Raw genomic sequence first — 18,523 nt, 5'->3', positions numbered from 1 at the left:
ACAAGTTGCCTGCAAGTAGAATGCAATCTTGACTTCCTTCACACATCAATGATCTCGTCTGCAAATTGCCCGTGTTTGAAACGCATCAAATTCCATCCAAATGTAGGTCGAAAGTGATAGCAAGCATCGAACAAGCATCGGCAAATGCTAGGCCTTGATTTGAGCCCCCCAATATTGCTTAGGCACGCTCCGGAGGCGGTAATGTCCAGGTAAGTTTAGGTGTTCTGTCGTGCCCGGGGTTACGCGGAATCACCTCCAGCCCCTAGAGGGCTCTGGAAGCACACCCGCGGAGGCTCAATGGCACCTGATTCCAGGCGGCGTAGGAAGGGGGTATAGGGGCTTGGGACGGTCTTACACGCTGGGATTGTCCGCGTCGATTTCGCTCTGGATGGTCTGGCGCTGCGAGGATGTTTCGCCAGGTATTCCACATCGAGATGAGCACGATCATCAAGGCCGTTGTTGGGAGATGCAGTCTCGTCCGGGATGTACACGGAGTGTTGATGCAGCAGATGTCTGGCGAGGTTGGGGCCAGGAATGCTTTGCTCCCTATGAGAGGCACATTGCAGGTAACATACCCAGGATCACATATCGGAAACAATACCAGTTGAGCACACAGGCTTCCCTTGCAACGATCTCAGGGCGAATCGAGGGTGGCTGGACAGTGCGATGCTTTCGCAAAAGATGCCTACAACGTCAGGTGCCCTGCTGCCGCTGCCGCCTTTCCAGACCGTTCGGTACAGCTGTTCCCTCGAGCACAGGCCTCTCACGGGACCTTGCCCTCAGTTGGTTCCAACCTACTGACAAGTTTTTCACCCTGAAAGCTTCATGGCGTGAATCAGAGCTGACTGCGCCGACGCTAGTCAGGTGTGTTTTCAGAGATTTCCCGTCCTATCAGAGGGAGCCAAGTGGTATGCGGAATCGTCACGGAGAGGCCTCCCCGTGCTTTCAGAGCCTCTATCTCGACGCACAGACAGCCGGACGGCAGCGAAATTGGTATGAGAATGATCGTCTCGGTGAGCCTGCTCGATTCCCGGTCAGATCGAGCGAACTGAACGCGGACTGAGGGAGCTGCAGCCGCACATGCATTGAGATACTGGAAAAAATGCTATGGCCATTGGCTTCAGCTCTGCTTCTCCCCGTGATGCTCCCGCCCCTGTTCTCATTGGTGCGGGTTACCGCTGTTTACAAACCTTGCTGCGCTTCCACCCTCGAGTCACGGTCCCGCCGTGCAAGTACTGGTACTGCAGGGAGTCACACTCAGTATCCGTCAGGCGACGAGCTGAACTGCTTCGCCCGGTCTGCAATAAGTATGGCCTCCAGATTCCCATTCTCCTTCCTGCGCCTCATCACAGAAACCAGAGTACATTGCACGGAAAAGAAACTGCAGCGTACAGCACAGAAACAGAACCAGCAACACACAAGAACAAGAACAGAAACGGCGGCAGCAACAGAAACGACAATGGCGGACTTGAAACCAATCGATGTTCTGGCCGTTGTTAGGGAGGGATACCACTTGAATCAAGCACGCAACAAATGGGTGCTGACTCTCCAGTATGGGAGCAAGACACTCGATGTAGCTGTAGCTACGAAGGCGGCCCCGGCCAAGGCAAAGAAGAACAAGACTTTGGGCGAACACCGCTGTGATAAATCGTTTGCAGACGTGCATTCGAGACAGCACGCCTGCCCAGCTGTATACACAAGCAAGCAGCTGCTCAAGGCCCACCAGGCGGCCTTCCACAAGTTCACGATCAGCAAGTGCCCCGGGAACGATGGGGCTTGCGAACACATATGCAGCGACCCTCAGAATATGCAAAAGCACATCAACAACAAGCATAACGAGGACAAGTACCATGTTTGCCCACGGGGTGACTATCAGGGCCTCTGGTCGAACGTCCAGCGTCACATCACAACGTGCTGTCCTGGCGAAAAACCCGTGCTGGTTGGAGGCAGAAACCGAAACCACACTCCTCCTCCTGCTGATTCACAACAACAAGGACAACAAGAACAGCAGCAGCAACAACGACGGCGGCAGCAGCAGCAGCAGCAGCAACAACAACAACTTGTTGCAATTCCTCCCGCTGGTCAACAACAAGCAGATCCAGCACTCTTTGCTGATCAACAACAACCAGCACAAGCTCATGTAGCTCCTGCTCTTGAAGCAGATGCTGCTGCCGTCGTCAATCACAACAATAACCACGCATACTGGATCGGCACGGGATACGGCTGGGCTCCAAACAACTATAGCGATCTCAATACTGCTGCTGCTCCTCTGCCTGCGGGCAACAATACAGAGAACAACGCGGCAAGCATCGACCCCGCGCTCGAGGAGGCCCCTGTCGTCACCATGGAGGCCTCCACACAACACTATCTCGAGGAGCCTCTCAACTCCAACGCTGAGGGCTTCGTTCAGTACTTCGCTTCCACTCCCGTGGCCGACGTCAGAGAGGCCGCCCCAGCGACCATCGACCCTGCAATCACCAACGGGTCTACTTTCGTCGCCAACAATTCTGTGCCTCCCGTCACAGAGGCCACCTCAGCGAATCTCGGCCCCGTGCCCGACGAGGCCTCCGCTGGGCTCACGGAAGCTTTCGACATTTTCGACCCGGAGTTTGCCTTCGAGGAGGCCCCCCAGCAGGAGCATTCTCAGCTCCAATTTCAGACCGAGGGTTTCAACTTCGACTTCGCCGACCACACAGAGGCCGCCCCAGCGAGCTTCGCCCCTGCCTTCAACAGCGAGTCGTATTTCGACACCAATCCTGTGCCTCCCGTTACAGAGGCCGCCCCGGCGAATGTCGTTCCTGACATGGACGGCCTAGCGTGGATCAACTCATTCCCGCTGGATCCGGTCGCTGCTGCCCCAGCACTTACCCATGAGGGATTCGGAGTCATCACGGATGAGGACATGGCCGCCGTGAATGAGTACGTGGATGGCTTTAATCGGCCATGGTACTAGCTCTTCGTCCCAGAACCGCTTCTTGCTGTCCTCCAAACACAAACAGGGCTATCGGACCAAGAGCGGCAGCGTCGTTGTTTCCGCTTCTAGCTGTCCTCCCGAAGAAAACAAGGGCTATCGGAGCTAGAGTGGAAGCAACACATATCAACAACAAAAATCAAGACCAAAAATCAGCGCCACAAGTCAGCAACACAAATCAAAAAACAAAAGCGACTTGTTCCTGTTTCTGCAACAACTTACTTGGTGACAAGCGGTGGAATTGGAATAATTGCCACGACAGTCAATATTGGTTGTGCTTGTGGCGAAAGGGAGTGTCAGCCTCCAGAACGTCACGAGTACAGCCTGGAACACAAGAGCAAGAAGGCTCAATCGAACGAGAGGAGTGCTTGGTGTGGGCTTCGGATGCCTGATAAGCAGGATTGGAGGAGGTCTACCCGAGCAACGCGGGGGTGAAGGGTGTTGGGCATACCTTTGGGGACGCCCAATGAGTATAGCGCCATGGAAGGGGAAGGGGTTGATAGTGGACGGGATAGGGGTTGATCTGGGCATTCTCCAGCCTTAAAGATCAATATGGGTATACATCAATGGTGACTGTACACAAATGAGCGTGTGTACAGCACAATAGTCCACATCAAGAATACCTCAAAGACGACCTCGCTGCTTTCTGATCCAAGTCGTAGACATTGTTCTCATTGACGTCGTCGCTGCCTGATCGAAATCGTGAACAGTGCTCACTTTGACGTCGTCACCAGTTGGTCCAGCCCGTGGCGATCGTTCTCTTCGAGCTCGTCGGCGTGATCGCTGCCATGTCATCTACAGCGCAATCAAGGCGTCTGGTACAAATTCCGACCCCTGGATGTGTTGCCTTGCCGTGTCGTCAAAACAATCTGCGATATCGATAAAGTCCGATCTGGTCTAGACCTCATCGGCAATAGATCGTCGCTGCTTTGACAGGGATCATGACATAAACATATTTTCTGCCTCGGCTCGTCAGCACTTGATGATGAGCTAGGGATTATTATTCTCAAAAGAAAGCCAACTCCGACACTTAGTTTTGTGTGATACACATGCCGAGTCGTGTGAAGTAGGAGGGAGGTTCGTTCTATAAGATCCTGAGCATTCCGATTTTCCTCTTGTTCAACTACACCTTCGTTTGCTTCTCTCAGACCACTCTCATCACGATGCCTACGAATCCAGCCTGGGTCAAGGCCCTCAAGCCATCTGGCCCTCAAGGCTCTGAGCTTCTCGAGCAAGAGCGCTCCAAGTCCAAGCTGAACATCGATCAATTGGCCGACTTTCTCTTCACCAAGCAAGAGCTCGACAAGCGGGCACGCATCCTCAAGATCCTCCAAGCTGACCCGGTCTTCGACAAATCGCAGAACTACTTCAGAGGCCGCACAGAGCGCATGGAAGCTGCCCTTGCACGCGGCAAACGTCTTCGCCAGCTGAGTGAGAAGCATGGATGGGATGAGAGGGAATACCACATTGCAAACGAGTTGCTGTCCGAGCCTGGGCCGTATGGTCTCCACGCAGGCATGTTTCTCAAGACTCTCAAGGAGCAGGGTACACCTGAGCAGCACAAGCTCTTCCTCGAGAAGGCAGAGAGGTATGAGTACATCGGCTGCTATGCTCAGACTGAGCTGGGCCACGGATCGAATGTACGAGGTCTCGAGACTACCGCGACTTGGAACGCCGAAGACAAGACATTCACCATTCACTCGCCTCATCTCACAGCGTCCAAGTGGTGGATCGGCTCACTCGGCAAGACTGCAAATCATGCCGCTGTCATGGCTCAGCTCATCATCAACGGCAAGTCGTATGGTCCTCATCCATTTGTGGTCCAGATCAGAGATCTGAAAACCCATAAGACCCTCGAGAACATCCATGTTGGCGATATCGGTCCCAAATTCGGCTACAACACCATGGACAACGGCTTCCTATTGTTCAACAAGGTCAAGATCCCACATGTCAACATGCTTGCTCGCTTCTCCGGCGTGGATCCTAAAACCAGCAAATATGTCCGCCCAGCAAATCCGTCGCTGATCTACGGCACGCTCACATACATCCGAAGCACGATCGTCCTCCAGGCTGGTGCTACCCTCGCTCGAGGCGTCACCATCGCTACTAGGTACTGCGCTGTTCGCCGCCAGTTCCAAGACCGCGACGCTCCTCCATCAGAGCCCGGCGAGAATCAGGTGCTCAACTACAAGATGGTCCAGATCAGACTGCTGCCACTTCTTGCCGCGACCTTCGCCCTCCACTTCACCGGTCGAGGCATGATCGCGCTGTACGAGGAAAACCAGAAGCGAATGGCTTCTCAACGCCCAAGCGACGAGAGCAGCCGTGCTCCCGGACCAGAAGAGACCTCTCCAGGCCCAGACCTCCTCGCCGACCTGCACGCCACGAGCTGTGCGCTCAAGTCCTACTCGTCCACCGTCGCGGCCGAAGGTCTCGAAGTCTGCCGCCGAGCCATGGGTGGCCACGGCTACTCTTCTTTCGCCGGCGTCGGCAGCTGGTACGCCGACTATCTTCCTACCGTCACCTGGGAAGGCGACAACTACATGCTCACCCAACAAGTCTCGCGCTACCTCCTCAAGTCCGCCCGCGCCGTCCTCAAGGGCAACGTCCAAGACAACGACACCCATCGCATCCTTAGCATCTACCTCAAACGCCAAGACATGGGCGCCGCCTTCGATGTCCTCGGTGAAGACGCTGAGATCGTCGATGCCTTCGCCTGGCGCGTCGCTCATCTCACTTTCGAAGCCCTCCGCCACCGCGACGAGGACAAGAAGTCATGGAACTCATTGTTGGTTGATTTCTACCGCCTCAGCAAGGCACATGCGCAGTACATGGTCGTGAAGAACTTCCATGATGCCCTCTTCAAGGAGGAGGCTACGAAGAAGGAGCTCGACAGCGACACGATCGAACTATTGAAGAAGCTCTACCGTCTCTTCGCGCTGAACACGCTCGAGCAGGAAGCGTCCGAATTCTTCTCGTCGCAGGCTACTACAATCCGGCAGATTACGCTGGCGAGGACGAAGGCGGTGATGACGCTGCTGGACGAGATTCGCCCGCACGCAGTGCGATTGGTCGATGCGTGGAAGTTCCCAGACTGGCTGCTGGATAGCAGTCTGGGTAGGTATGACGGCAAAGTGTACGAGGATATGTTCCATCGCGCAAGTGAGCTGAACCCAATGAACTCGATCACATTCGATCCGGATCCGAATTCGAAGGTTCTGTTCCGACAAGATGACAGGCAGGATTTGCGGAGCAAGTTGTGATTAAATGGTTTGGAGATGATGCTTTGCCTTCGAGCTGCTGCATTGGTTTGTGATTGAATGGTGTCTCCATTTGCTGGCTGTGTCCCGTTGAGGACGGTGGTCATCTTGAGCGGCGGGCATACAAAAGGGGAGAGGCGATACTTTTCTGCATCTCTTTTTGCTTTACAGTACATACACTCCACAATGAAAATGAATACAGAATATTGATCTGCCTTCCTCATGCTCCAATACTTCATGATGAAGTGCAAGTAATCGCCACGTAACGCCTTCGCTTGCTCGCTCGCCCAAGTCCCCAACTGTAGCACACAAATTAGGAGGCACGATGTGAATTGCCAGAACAAAAGTGCCAGAGGCCTTCCGAGAGCGAAACGGGGTAGTACTCTCAAGATCTCGCCCTCCCGCTGAGCCAGCCAACACAGACAAACTCCCTCAAAAACAACTTCTTCGACAGCTCCTTCCTCGTCCGCGCCTTTCCCGAAGGCACATTTCGTCGAGAGCTCCTTCTGCAAGAGGTTATTCCCGGAGAGCTCCTTCCTCGACCACACCTTCCTCACCCACACCTTCCTCTTCTCAACTGCTCCTTCCTCAGCCTTCCTGGCCGGTTCATGCCTCGTTCGCTCCTACCTCCAACGCGATCCCCCAATCGCTCCTCCCACGGCTTGTTGCTGCCGCGATCGTCATTGGCCCGACCGCGCCTTCATTCACGAACCACTTTGCTCAATCAATCAATCACGCCTTCCTCAAGTACACCTTTCGCAGATTGGCTGTTGTGCATGTCGTGGATCTGGTCGCAACTCGCCTTAGATCAGCTGCTCGCAAACACAGCAGGCTGCCACCAGCTACTGCGGTTCCCAGCTTTCTTCTTGTCTTCGGCCCCTAATCGCATCCAATCAGTATGGCTGCTCGTTACGAAATGGCAGATATGAGACGAGATCCGACTAGACCTCAAGAGATGATAGAGACCACACCGCGCATCACTTCTGGGATCACATCAAAGCAGGAAACGAAAAAGAATTTTCCAGCCAAAGAAACTCGGGGCGGCCTGTATGGCTCCCGCCCGCTGAATCGATACAACCACAGACACTCCTCTCACTCTCGATCTGAATCTTCAAGAAAAGACGTACCGCTTTTTCCAGCCTCGCCTGTGGCACTGGTCTCAATCTCTGGCAGCGTTGGCGGTCCCCCACCACCTCCACCCTCAGCAGCACCCTTCAGATCCCCTCCACTCGTCGAACTCGGCACCTCCTTCGCGTCCTCAAACACCGCTTCACCTTCCTGACTGGTATCATTCGCATCTTCTTGCTGTTGCTGTTGCTGCTGCCCACCTTCCCCGCCCTCACCACCCGCCTGTGCTTCCGCTTCCGCTTGCTGCTGTTGCCTCCGTGCATCCTCCCTCGCCTGCTTCTCCATCTGTCTCTTGAGCCTGCGTTCCTCAACCTCAACCCGCTGCCTCTCCATCGTCTCCCAATTCTCCCTCTGCGCCTTCTCATCCTTGATTCTCCTCTGCCGCTCAATCTCCTCCACTCCACCCGTCTTCTTCAACTTCCCTTCCTCCACAAAATTCTCGACCTCTTGTTGAAACGCGCCACCCTTGCGACTCTGCAGCTCTTTCTGCCTCGCTCGCTCTGCTCGTTCGATAGCTTCTAGTCTTGACTCATGGTTCGGTTCCAGCGCGCGCACTTCGTCGAGCATCCCGGACTTCGCTTCATGCGGATCGACGTCGCCTGTCTCGAAACTCAGGTTACGTCCGGAAGTGGACCGCAGACCGCTAGGTCCAATAACGGAAGCTCCGCCCTGCTGTTGCGCCTGCAAGTTCTGCTGCTTGGTCGCCTCCTCCACTAGACTGAAGATATCCGTCACATCCTTCAGATCCCCGTCTAGATCAGCAATGATTTCATCTCGTTGAGTAAGGTCGTCGCGCTCAGACATGACCATCTTCAGCTCCTGCTCCCAGATCTTCGTCCATATTGGCTTTTCACGCTTGACAAAGTCTTTGAGCTTGACGAGTTCTTTCATCGTGCCCGAAATCTCCTTGCTCACGCCTTCCAGCTGTCGTGGCAGTGGCCGCACGCCGCGGGTGACGACGTCTTTCCGCAGCTCTTCTACGATATCCGCTAGGTCGTCGACGCGGTTGATGAGTGTTTCGGTCTCGGAGGAGAGCTGTTTCTTGCCAGAGTTGATGTGTGCGCGCCCGGCATCGCTTCGTAGGATGGAGTAGCGGCAATGGCGGCGATGGATTTGACGTTGGCAGCTTTGGCACGGATCTCGGTCATCGCGGAGCTGAAGTCGGAGGACATGGAGCCGTAGGTTTGGCGTAGAATGGCGATGTCCCGGCGGAGGGATTGGACTTCTTGGAGGGAGGCATGCGATGAAGCGACGTTGGAGGTTTTGTTGTTCGTGGCGGGCGTTGAGGATGAAGGCTTGGGCGTCAGGACGCTGGGAAGGGCAGACATGCGTGCCATCTCTTTGGAGGCCTCGAGTTGACGGTCGGAAAAGCGGGTCATCATGTTGCCTTGCGATTCGAGCTGGAGTTTGAAGGCGTTGAGGGTTTGTGTGATGCCGGACATGCCTTCGTCGAAATGCTTCTTGACTTCGTCTAGGGCTTCGATGTTCAAGACTAGCACTGATCTATCTTTGACGTCGGACAGATCTTCAAGCTCGTGGCGTACGCCGGACACAGGGTCTTGTATGTAGATCTCTGGTAGCTCAAGACCTGTTTCGTTGGTGTTCCAGGAGAACTTCTCGATGAAAGCGAGCTGTAGTCGAGCGAATGTCAGTTCCTCGTAGCCTTCTGGAAGGACGAATTTCTTGATCTTGGACCTATACTGCAAGAAGAGCGTCAGATCTTTACCCTGTGGCGGTGATGAGTTCAAGTCTGTCGTCTGAATGGGCGGAGGAGTCATGACATCTCGAGTCTTCTGTTCCACAGCCACTGCATCGTCATCAGCCCTCTTCTCCGGCTCGAATTCATGCTCCGGTTTCTCATCCTGCGGCGTCGGAAAATTGGCACTGAGCACCGAATCCGGGGGACTCATAGGCCCGTTAAGCGTGGCGCTCAGTATGGGTGCATCTCTTTTGTCTTGTGGTGATCTCGGCTTGTGGTATTCGTCGGGCGTCTTCGCAATAGGGCTGTCATCGTCACCAGCTTCATCGGGCGGCGTGACCTTGGGGAAGTTGCCCGAACTGAGGGATGTGCTAAGAGCAGGCTCTTCTTCTGAGATGGTCTCTGGTGCCTTGATCGTGCCACTTCGACTGGGTGACGGATCGAGCTTCTGCTGCGGCTGTTTCCTATACTGCGAAGTCCGTGATCGGACTGCAGTCATGGACTCTCGCACCTCTCGACCACGATTCGGTATAGGCGAGTTCTGCGTCGGAGGAATTGGGATGCCATTCGGTGATGCGCCCAAATGCTTGGAGATCTGGTATGCTGAGAATCGGCGGGACGCCCTTCTCTCCAGATCACCTCCTCTTTGCAACTGCGCCAAAGCATCTGTCTGTTTCGGAGGTGGAGGCGGAGGATGAGGGAAGTTGACTTCTGACGGCGGCCGGACATTTGCCTCGAAGGGTGGCTGTACGGGAATATTCTGTGCCGTCGCACTCGACAGGGTGGAATCAGTGTCGGACTGAGGTATTGATGGCTCACGACGCATGCTATGTCGATTGACAGAACCTCGACTCAACGAGCCACTTGCACTATTGGCCGACCAGGTGTTGTAGTCGCCATCGCCACTCTGATCTCTGCTGTGACTGCTCGAAGGACTCCCTGCACGAGCTGGACTCTGCGTCGAAGGCACACCCTCCAGCATCTGCGTGATTCCCGTCTCATTACTCGCGCTCGATGCCAGACTGGCATTTCTCACAGGCGGCGCTCGCCCACCAGCTGAGCCAGTCGAGTCCTTGCTCCCCTTTCCTCTCAGCTTGCTCTGTTTCCTCTTCAACCCATGCAGGAGAGTTATGATGATATCGCGTATTCTCGGCAGGTAGTTGTCCAGCGCCTGGGGCGACGCAGGCTGACTGAGGGTGTCCTCGAGGATGTGTCGCAGCAGATCAGGCACATTTCCCAGATCTGCGGTCTCAACACCGATCGAATTGAATGCCCGACAGGCCAGGTTGAACTCGTAGCCCAGGCGAACGTAGACATCTGAGACCTCCTCTTCCTGTGCCTGACCGCGCGACCATTGCGTGAGAGTCTCGAGGAGCTGTTTGGTAGCGACGAGGAGGTGTGTCACGCTCTTCTCGATCTGGGAGATCTGCTTGTCCGGCTGTTCGTCGACTGTCAGTCCATCTTGCATGCGGCTCAGGGTCATGATGGGAGCATTACATTCGCATTCTTCTGCGACCGGCCGCTGCCCGACGATGTCCGTCCTTGTGGCACCTGCGACGTCGAGGCAGAGGCAGACATGGTGTTGATCGCAGGCTCCGGAGGCTCACGCTCGGGGACGGTCTGTTGGCGGCGCGGAGGTTGGTACTGCCGCGGGATTGTGCTGGACTGCATATTTTATACTTAAGGTCGGCATGGACCTAATCATGACGCTCGGACCTTCATCTGTGCAGGTTTATTCGGGGCGTGGAGGAGCTAGAGAGAAGATGCAGTGCTCAGTGCTCGTGACCAGACATGACGATGGGGGTGAATGCCCAGAAGCAGGGGTGGTGGTGGCAGGGGAGGAGCATTGGAGCATGGGGGTCCACTCCCGCCATTTCTCAATGTCTTCAATATTTCGGCTCAGAAGTACCGATGTTTCATTTATTCTTGGTTTAGCATGACTATATGCAGATGTGGATGTCTAGACTGTAGCCAGCCGGATGCTGTCGTATCTACTGCCCGATCCGCAAATGACTATGGTATCTATCCTAAAGAAACACACCTAACGCTAAAGTCGAACTACAAACCAGCACCGCAACCACCATAACCAGCACATCCACCTCCCTTCCCCAAACCGACGCACCGCTCTGAGGCTGCGCCTTTCCGACCCCGCCCGCCACCTCCGAAGAGTCAGCCCGGCACGTAGACACCTCACATGCATACCCGGTCGGGCAGCAGCCACCACTCAGACTCGCCGCACAACTGTTCCACCCTGATTGACATGTTCCCGTTGGCGCATTGGCCCCTGCTACAACACCCGTAGGCGCCTCGATCGTAACACCGCCTGTGTCCACGACCGTAGTAGTCCCCAACGGCGGGCACGAAGTCGTGTCGCAGTCGCGATCAGTCTGGCAGCAGCCACCCTGATGGAAAGCCTTGCACGCGTAGAATCCCGTCGGACACGCGCCAGGTGCTAGACTCGTCTCGGACGCCGTTCCAGAATTGGTGCTTGATGTATCGCTGTTGGGCCGATCGGGCGGTTGGAGGCCAGAGCTCGCTGGACACAGCTGGCCTGTCCCACAGGCGCGGTCCGTGTGGCAGCATCCGCCTCCAAGACTCGCGGGGCAGCTTCGGTACTGGTCTGGACACACGGTGGTGGTTGCGGTCGACCTCGCTGTCTCAGTCGTAGTCCCAGGGTCCGGCAGCGTAGCGGTGATGGTGTTTATGACAACAATGGTAGTCGCCACAACCGTAGGCACTGAATTGGACGGTGTGATCGTAGTATATGACGTGACGGTGGTCGTTCCAATGGCGACTGGTGGTGCAGACGTGCTGCTAGGCGCTACCAGGACAGTCGTTGTCCCAGTCTGAATGCATACATTTTGAAAGCAAGCATACCCATCCCCGCAACATCCCCCACCGTCGCATCCATTCGATCCGTCAGGGCAGTCACCCAGTATCGTCCCGCATGTCTCGCCGGCTGGACAACACCCAATGTCCCCGTTGCCAGCATCCGGTATGGTCTGACACGTCGAGCCGCTCGGGCAGCAACGATCAGATCGATTGGGACAGGCGTTCGAGCCTGAAGGACAGTTGGACTGGCGGCGGAATAATCGTCCCAGTCCCCATACTTCGCGGTTCTGTGCCTCATTGTTGACGCTGTCCGAGGGTCCAAGATGCGCCCTCATACATCCTCCCAACTGAGCCTGCTGCGACGCATTGTGTGAGAACGCCGGCTCCGGATCAAAGATCCAGTAGTCCAGATAGAACTTCTCGCCCGGGTCAACCCCCATCTTCTGTACCCCAATCGGCATCTGCCATTGTAGCTTGCGCCGTATAGCTAAGTCTCGCCGCAGTATATGTTCGTATTCGGGGAAGTACTTGAAGTCTGGGTCTAGTTCGCGTGGATGGGGATGTTGCTGACCAGCAGCAGTGAAAGCTGCGGTGCTGATGAGGAGGAGCAGCGAGGGCGGGAGCGCGAACAACATTCCGCCGAGGCTGCGGGCGCATCCGCCGGGATGGCGAATTGAGCGGATTGGCGTGACTGGAATGCGACTTCAGCTTTCGGACGGGACGTGCAAGCTCCAGTCTACTTGAGAATATTGGATCACAATCTCTACCAGGTACAAATTAAAGAAGAGTAGAGGCACGTTGCGCGTGCTGGCGCGAACAAATTTGTGGTGACCAACAAAAAGTTGGATGGCTGGAAAAGTCGATCAGGCCTGCCCGGCGGCCGCTTCATCATATTACTACCAAAATCTCCAAGTGCCCTACCCACGCGTGCAAATGACACTCAGATAGATTGTGAACTCCAGTCGATACGACGATGGAGTCTGTGGTAATATATATGGTACAACCAGAGTATCTATCCGAATGGAGGATCAAACACAGCGCCGTGGTTCTTCAGCACCTCCTTCGCCCGCACCCTCACATTCTTCGGCATGTTGGGAACACTATCACCATCACCACTGCCACCATTACGGAAGATGCTCAGCTCTCTCACGGGCATAAGCAACATGGCAACCAAAGATCTCCGCCGCTCTTCATGGTCTTCTTCCTCAGCCGCATCCGTTGACCCGCTCTCCTCGTCTTCTTTGCCAGCCTGATTTATTCTCTCCAGCTCGTCCCCCCAAACGTCCAGAACATGCATTCGGAGCCCATCGGGCAACTTCCGCGTCGCTTCCAGAGGTAGCGCAACAATATCGGCGATGAAGTTTCCCCACAGATCATCGTCGACTGTAGCCTCCTCCCAGTCACCACTCACCAGCCCAGCCATTTCACTCACGATGGCAAACCCCTCGCTGATCCAGAACCTCACCAGCATCAACACTTTGTTCATACGCCACTGGTCGATCACTGGCCACTCCCTGGCTAACTCCTCCCAGAACGCGTTCGCCCAGGCTGCACTCTGTGGAAAGTCGTCGGAGTAGTCGGGCTCCTCCCCTTTGTCATCCTCACTCGCCTCGTCATCCAATGAGTCCCGCTCGTAGACCGTCCGCAGAGTGCCAGCCAGTGTCCTTGCAAGGTTCTGTACCGAAACAGCCGACTTGGAGTCATGCATATAGAGGGCGATGTAGAGGGCCCGCCAAATTTGTTGGAGCTCGGTGGACGTGAAATTTTGTTGATTGAGAAGCGTGAGGACTTGCGTGAGGGCAAATCGGCGAAGAGATGGCTCGGACGACGCAAGTTGCCGGAGGATGTCGGTCAGCTGCTGTGGTGGTTGGTCCTGTTTGGGTATTGAGCGGGTTTTCGTGCTACTTTTTGATGTGACGGGTCGAGCCTCTGCCTTGGTAGTCGGTGCTTGAATCTCATCCGTAGAAGTGATGTTGGCGAGCGCTTTGTCAAGTGATGCTGATGTCGGATTGTACTTCGATTTCGAGGACGCCTTTGATGGACTCTTCACCTTCGTTTTACTCGACGGCGGCTTAGAGACCTTAGATTGCTTGAGGTTGAGCATCGTGCTGTGTGACTTGTCAGAGGCCAAAGAAATTTAATAGACGTTCATGAGTAGCGCGTTGGACACGTGGAACGGATGCAAAGGTGAAAGTACGTGGACCAGAAAATTTATGGCTACTGGGGAAATAAAAGGCGGCGAGGCGACCTCTCTCAACCGCTTTGTCTTAAAAGCTATCCTTGTCATCCGGTCTCGAAAAGTTCTTACAAGCATGTCATCCGGTCTGAACTCAGCAGCACAACAACCCAGGCCTTCGGATCGATCGACTAGTGGCAGACATCTGTACAAGTCACTCGCAGTGCACAGATCCCAGTAGCATCTTACTGGAGCGTTGAGCTCGTAGTCATCGTAAGCCGCGGCTATTAAAGCATGACGTGGCCGATACTCTTTGCTGGAAGCAATTATATTCTATCAGTTGATAGATAGTAGCGACGGGCAGAGACAACAACGAACGACAGCGGAGATGCATATCACCCCGGGCTGGGCCAGGCGTGAGCACTTGCCAGGCTGTGGACACAAGTACTGAGCGTTTTTAATGACCAAGCCTGTATGCTACTCATTGTGGATTTCAGGCCTGGGAGGGCGCTGAAGACCTCTCGTTCTTTCGCTGATCGAGTCGATAGGACGAGATGAGTCTCACTTGAGGGTCAAAACGCTGAGAAGAAGATTGAGAAATCTTAGCCAGGGAGGGCGCTGTAGAGATCCTTGGACCGAGCTGGAGAAGACGCTCGGTTCTTGCGCCCACGGCTTGCTTGCTTGTCGGGTGCACGACCGTAAGCGTGAGCGCCCGTACAAGTCTCTCTTTCACCAGTACCTGTACTTTGCCTTCCTATATCGTCCAAATTCTCTCCACATAGATCCCAGGTCCTCGTAACCATCGTCGGACAACTCATCTCTCACATAAGTCTCTAAATAGCTCACTCGCTCCCTGTCGAGCTTATTCATGCCCTTCTTGGATCGCAGCAGCCAGAAAGCGCTGCTTGCAACATTATCCTGACCACCAACATGAGAGGCAAGGCAATTCACGTCCATATAGATGACTCCACGAAAGATGCAGGTACCATCGTCAGGATCGGTATAGACAGGTCGTTCATAGATCTTGAGGTCACCACTGAGTCTGAACGACTTTGCGAAGCCATCGCTGTCGCCACTGACGTTCACAGGCTGGCCGACGAAGCCTGGCTCATTTGAGGGTGGAGGGCGCGAATACCTGCCTGGTGGCCAAGGTTGAGTGGGAAAGAAGCATTGATTGTTGGTCCACGTCAGATCCAAGGACGAAGTCTTGCGCAGATTGGCGATGCCCACATCGAATTCTGAGCCGTCTAGCTGCGCTTGGAAGCCGGGCATGACAGACCTCATCCGTCCGTATCCTTTCGTCGTCTTCGTTGCTCCACTTCCCGATGCAGTACCCTCTGTTTCGTGGTCGCCACGAATGCAAATGGAAAGCCTCCCATCCAGGTCTTGCTGGGCACCATCCTGTCTGCTGCGGAGTTGTACGAGGAGTGCCTTGTAGTCCAAAGGCCTCCCCGGACGTTGCTGGAGACTTTGCTGCAATTGCAGGTCTGCCATGTCGAAGACGTCGTATTTGCCCGTCGTGAAGACCGTGCTCTTGTCATCAGCTTCGCTCGAGCTTTCGTCAAGTTCGCCGGAGGTATCATTCTCAATGTTGGTCTCCGCGTCAGGCTGACCTTCAACGACCGCAAGACTATTCGATGTTGGAGGGGTCGTCTTGAGCGCCGGTCCAGCGGCACCAGCCGTTTGATTCTCTTCAGGCGCGTTCTGCTGGAGAGTGGCTGCCGGCGGATCTGAAGTTAGATCAACTGCTACTTCCGATTTTGTGACGGCTGTGTTGAGCAGAAAGGCCAGCTTGTCTGGAATGCGTTGGGCTGTCTTCTCGAGAGTCTGAGAGACAGAGGCTCATCGGGAACGGCCAGGGCGACAGCCGCGGCGGAGTCGCCACCGGCATCCGCCGGATATTGCTTCGCACGTTTCGAAGGAGCGTCCGGGTGGGCTTTCAAGAAGTCATCGAAGTCGAAGTGACGCTCGAGCTCGCGACTCGCGACGCGCTGCACGGCCTAGTGTCAGCGTCCTATCGCGCAGCAGCACGGGCGGACTGTTTCAGGTAGCTTACCTTATGACTGCCAGAAGCCGACATGGCGTTGACGAGCAGTAGCAGACGACTTTGATCGGCGGCGAGCTCCAGAGGATGCAGCAAGCAAGGGTCGATCAATGTTGGTAGACTCCTGAATGCAAGCCAACAGCTCGTCTGCGGAAAGAGAGTTTTAACATTCGGGCTCAAAGAGGCCAACGTAGTGCGCACGCTGTGTCTTGAGGTCTCTAACGGTTTCTTAGAGACGTCAAGATATGCTGAGAAACCCCGTCCAGATGTAGGTCGGAACTTGACTGGATTCTAGTTGACATGTTTCTCAGGTACCTAGAGTTGATAGATTATGGCGATAGCACAAATCTCCATATTTCTGCATGCAATTGTGCTGACGATTCGTCAACAAATCCCTTCTTTAGAAAATGTGATAAGATATCTCGTCGTCGCTCAGCGTTTCTCGACAGTAGAAGACCAATGTCAGTGAGGAGAATCATCTTCATCATAATTGTGATAGCTCAGGACAAAAGTGACAGCGCCCCCCCCGGAGTCTGCAAACGTGCGACCTGGTCTGGCGGGACGCTCATTACCAAGAAGCTATAGCATGCGCTTTATAGCATTTTAGCATCGTCGACGGCACGGCGGTCGGTCAGTGACGAGAGGACGACGATGCGGTAAACGAACGGGGACACGACATCGACTTCCGTCAGGTGAAGCCCATGACATCTTGTCCTGTAATTGTATGGGTGTTCAAGCATAGTAGAGATTTCTAGATATGAACTAGAAATGCTGGGAACCTGTCTCGTAGGTCACACGTATGATTCCATGAACGCCAAGAAATTGGAATGCAGACAGATGACAATAGTATTATTTTCAGGTAGATACACCAACCCAACTTTTTCTGTTACACCTGTCCGCTATGCCTGAAAATGCTGGATGGTCATATATTCGTGTACATGACTGACAATATGCACACATTATATATGCTAGATACCACAAATGATATATCGCTAAATCAAAAGTTTTGGCTGATGCCGCCCTGCCCGGTCGGGTAGCTCGGTGCCTGTGCAATGCGAGTATTCCTTCTGGCATCCACATCTCTGACGACCGGCTGTCCGCCGCCACCGTATGTGCCATCTCCATATGCACCGTGGTCATTATATGGCTGTTCCTGTTCGTAGTATGGTTGCGGCATGCTTGGGGTGTCTGAGCTCGCTTCTGACGGTGGCCGGTTGGAATAGGCCGAAGATGCATTTGACGGACCACGGTGGACGCCATTCCCGTGTTGCTGGCTGCGATTTCGTGCTACACCCGCGGCAGCACCAGCAGCGGCCGCACCACCCAAAGCACCGACACCATCATAGCCTTCACCGTGGCCGAGCATCGGATCGCCCGAGTATGCATCCGAATACGCGTTTGGGCTAGGGTACTGGCCACCGGGCTGACTGCCAGAATCGCTGAAGCCGGGACCCCGCGAGCCATTTGTGTTGCTAGGATTGCGAGCAGAGTTTGTTGCGCCCCAGCCTCGATATCCAGAGTTGTCCTCTGTCATCTCAGACTGATCTTCTGCGTACGATGCACCACCTACGGGAGCCAGTGTTGGGTCATTATTGGGATTGAAACCGTACTCGGCCATCTCGCTCTTCCGCATCTCCTCGGCATTCTTCCTTGCCTTGCGTTTCCGCCAGAACCAGAAACCAAATATGAGCAGTCCTGCGATTGCGGCTATCGGTATGACGACTGCGATGGCGATTGTGCCACCTGTGCCGAGACCGCCACCACTTCCACCACTTTGATCTCCAGCTGATAAAGCGGAAGGCGTAGGAGATTCGCTCGATGAGGCTGTGACCTGGGTTGTAGGTACAACTCGTGCGGATGTGATCGTCGACGTTATCTCAACGACGGAAGTGCGCGGCGCTTCTGTGGGATTCGTTGGTGATTCGGTTATTGTCGATTGTTGAACCGTTTCTGAGGTGCTGAGACTGTTGTAGATACAACTGTGGATGATGGTAGTACGGTCGTGGTAGAGGGAGGTATTGATGTCGTTTCAGTTGATGGGGGCAATGTAGTGGTTGAGGGTTCTATTACGGATGTAGTGGAAGGTGAGGGTGTGGTAGTGGGTTCCGTAGTAGGAGTGCTGGTATCTTGAGTGGTAGTAGGGTCAGTGGTGGAACTCAACGATGTACTTGAGACTGTGATGCATTGGTCAGTCCGCAAACAGGCTTGCGACCGACATACGGAAGGCGGATGGGGCAGAGCATGTGCATACCTGTTGTGTTGGACATCGTTGCGATGTAGTACAAGAACGTCTACCACCGACCCGTAGTATGAAGTCCCGGCACGGCGAGCGGACGCGTCGAGGTCGATGACGGAAGATGAATTGAGCGTGTTTCAAACAGGTCTGTATAGGACAATCGCGTAGTTGTAGCTA

The 18,523-nt window shown here is 54.7% G+C and overlaps 7 protein-coding genes across 7 annotated transcripts; 2 read left to right on the top strand and 5 right to left on the bottom strand.

Annotated features, from left to right (window-relative positions):
* Nucleotides 1-1,459: 1,459 nt before the first annotated feature.
* On the top strand, nucleotides 1,460-2,953 carry AB675_3203 (uncharacterized protein; the record flags this gene model as incomplete). Its single annotated transcript, XM_018143234.1, has 2 exons — nucleotides 1,460-1,640; nucleotides 2,163-2,953. The coding sequence occupies 2 exons, from the start codon at nucleotides 1,460-1,462 to the stop codon at nucleotides 2,951-2,953; spliced, it is 972 nt and encodes a 323-aa protein (XP_017997923.1).
* Nucleotides 2,954-4,134: 1,181 nt separating this feature from the next.
* On the top strand, nucleotides 4,135-6,234 carry AB675_3202 (Peroxisomal acyl-coenzyme A oxidase 1; the record flags this gene model as incomplete). The annotated part of the gene is made up of 1 exon (XM_018143233.1): nucleotides 4,135-6,234. One exon carries the CDS (start codon nucleotides 4,135-4,137, stop codon nucleotides 6,232-6,234), a length of 2,100 nt encoding a protein of 699 aa, XP_017997799.1.
* Nucleotides 6,235-7,323: 1,089 nt separating this feature from the next.
* Nucleotides 7,324-10,729, bottom strand: AB675_3201 (Bud site selection protein 6; the record flags this gene model as incomplete). The annotated part of the gene is made up of 3 exons (XM_018143232.1): nucleotides 7,324-8,394; nucleotides 8,478-10,496; nucleotides 10,556-10,729. 3 exons carry the CDS (start codon nucleotides 10,727-10,729, stop codon nucleotides 7,324-7,326), a joined length of 3,264 nt encoding a protein of 1,087 aa, XP_017997861.1.
* A 711-nt stretch (nucleotides 10,730-11,440) lies between these two features.
* Nucleotides 11,441-12,525, bottom strand: AB675_3200 (uncharacterized protein; the record flags this gene model as incomplete). Its single annotated transcript, XM_018143231.1, has 4 exons — nucleotides 11,441-11,609; nucleotides 11,675-11,872; nucleotides 11,917-12,119; nucleotides 12,169-12,525. 4 exons carry the CDS (start codon nucleotides 12,523-12,525, stop codon nucleotides 11,441-11,443), a joined length of 927 nt encoding a protein of 308 aa, XP_017997896.1.
* A 377-nt stretch (nucleotides 12,526-12,902) lies between these two features.
* AB675_3199 (uncharacterized protein) lies at nucleotides 12,903-13,994 on the bottom strand (the record flags this gene model as incomplete). Its single annotated transcript, XM_018143228.1, has 1 exon — nucleotides 12,903-13,994. The coding sequence occupies one exon, from the start codon at nucleotides 13,992-13,994 to the stop codon at nucleotides 12,903-12,905; it is 1,092 nt and encodes a 363-aa protein (XP_017997838.1).
* An 801-nt stretch (nucleotides 13,995-14,795) lies between these two features.
* On the bottom strand, nucleotides 14,796-16,146 carry AB675_3198 (uncharacterized protein; the record flags this gene model as incomplete). Its single annotated transcript, XM_018143227.1, has 3 exons — nucleotides 14,796-15,881; nucleotides 15,932-16,066; nucleotides 16,123-16,146. 3 exons carry the CDS (start codon nucleotides 16,144-16,146, stop codon nucleotides 14,796-14,798), a joined length of 1,245 nt encoding a protein of 414 aa, XP_017997919.1.
* A 961-nt stretch (nucleotides 16,147-17,107) lies between these two features.
* Nucleotides 17,108-18,377, bottom strand: AB675_3197 (uncharacterized protein; the record flags this gene model as incomplete). The annotated part of the gene is made up of 2 exons (XM_018143226.1): nucleotides 17,108-18,089; nucleotides 18,331-18,377. The coding sequence occupies 2 exons, from the start codon at nucleotides 18,375-18,377 to the stop codon at nucleotides 17,108-17,110; spliced, it is 1,029 nt and encodes a 342-aa protein (XP_017997862.1).
* Between the last annotated feature and the right edge of the window lie 146 nt (nucleotides 18,378-18,523).

Source organism: Cyphellophora attinorum (genome assembly GCF_001299255.1).
Source record: "Cyphellophora attinorum strain CBS 131958 chromosome Unknown Contig21, whole genome shotgun sequence".
NCBI lineage: Eukaryota > Fungi > Ascomycota > Eurotiomycetes > Chaetothyriales > Cyphellophoraceae > Cyphellophora > Cyphellophora attinorum.
The sequence above is the reverse complement of the archived record's forward strand: the minus strand, read 5'-3'. Positions and strand labels throughout refer to the sequence as shown.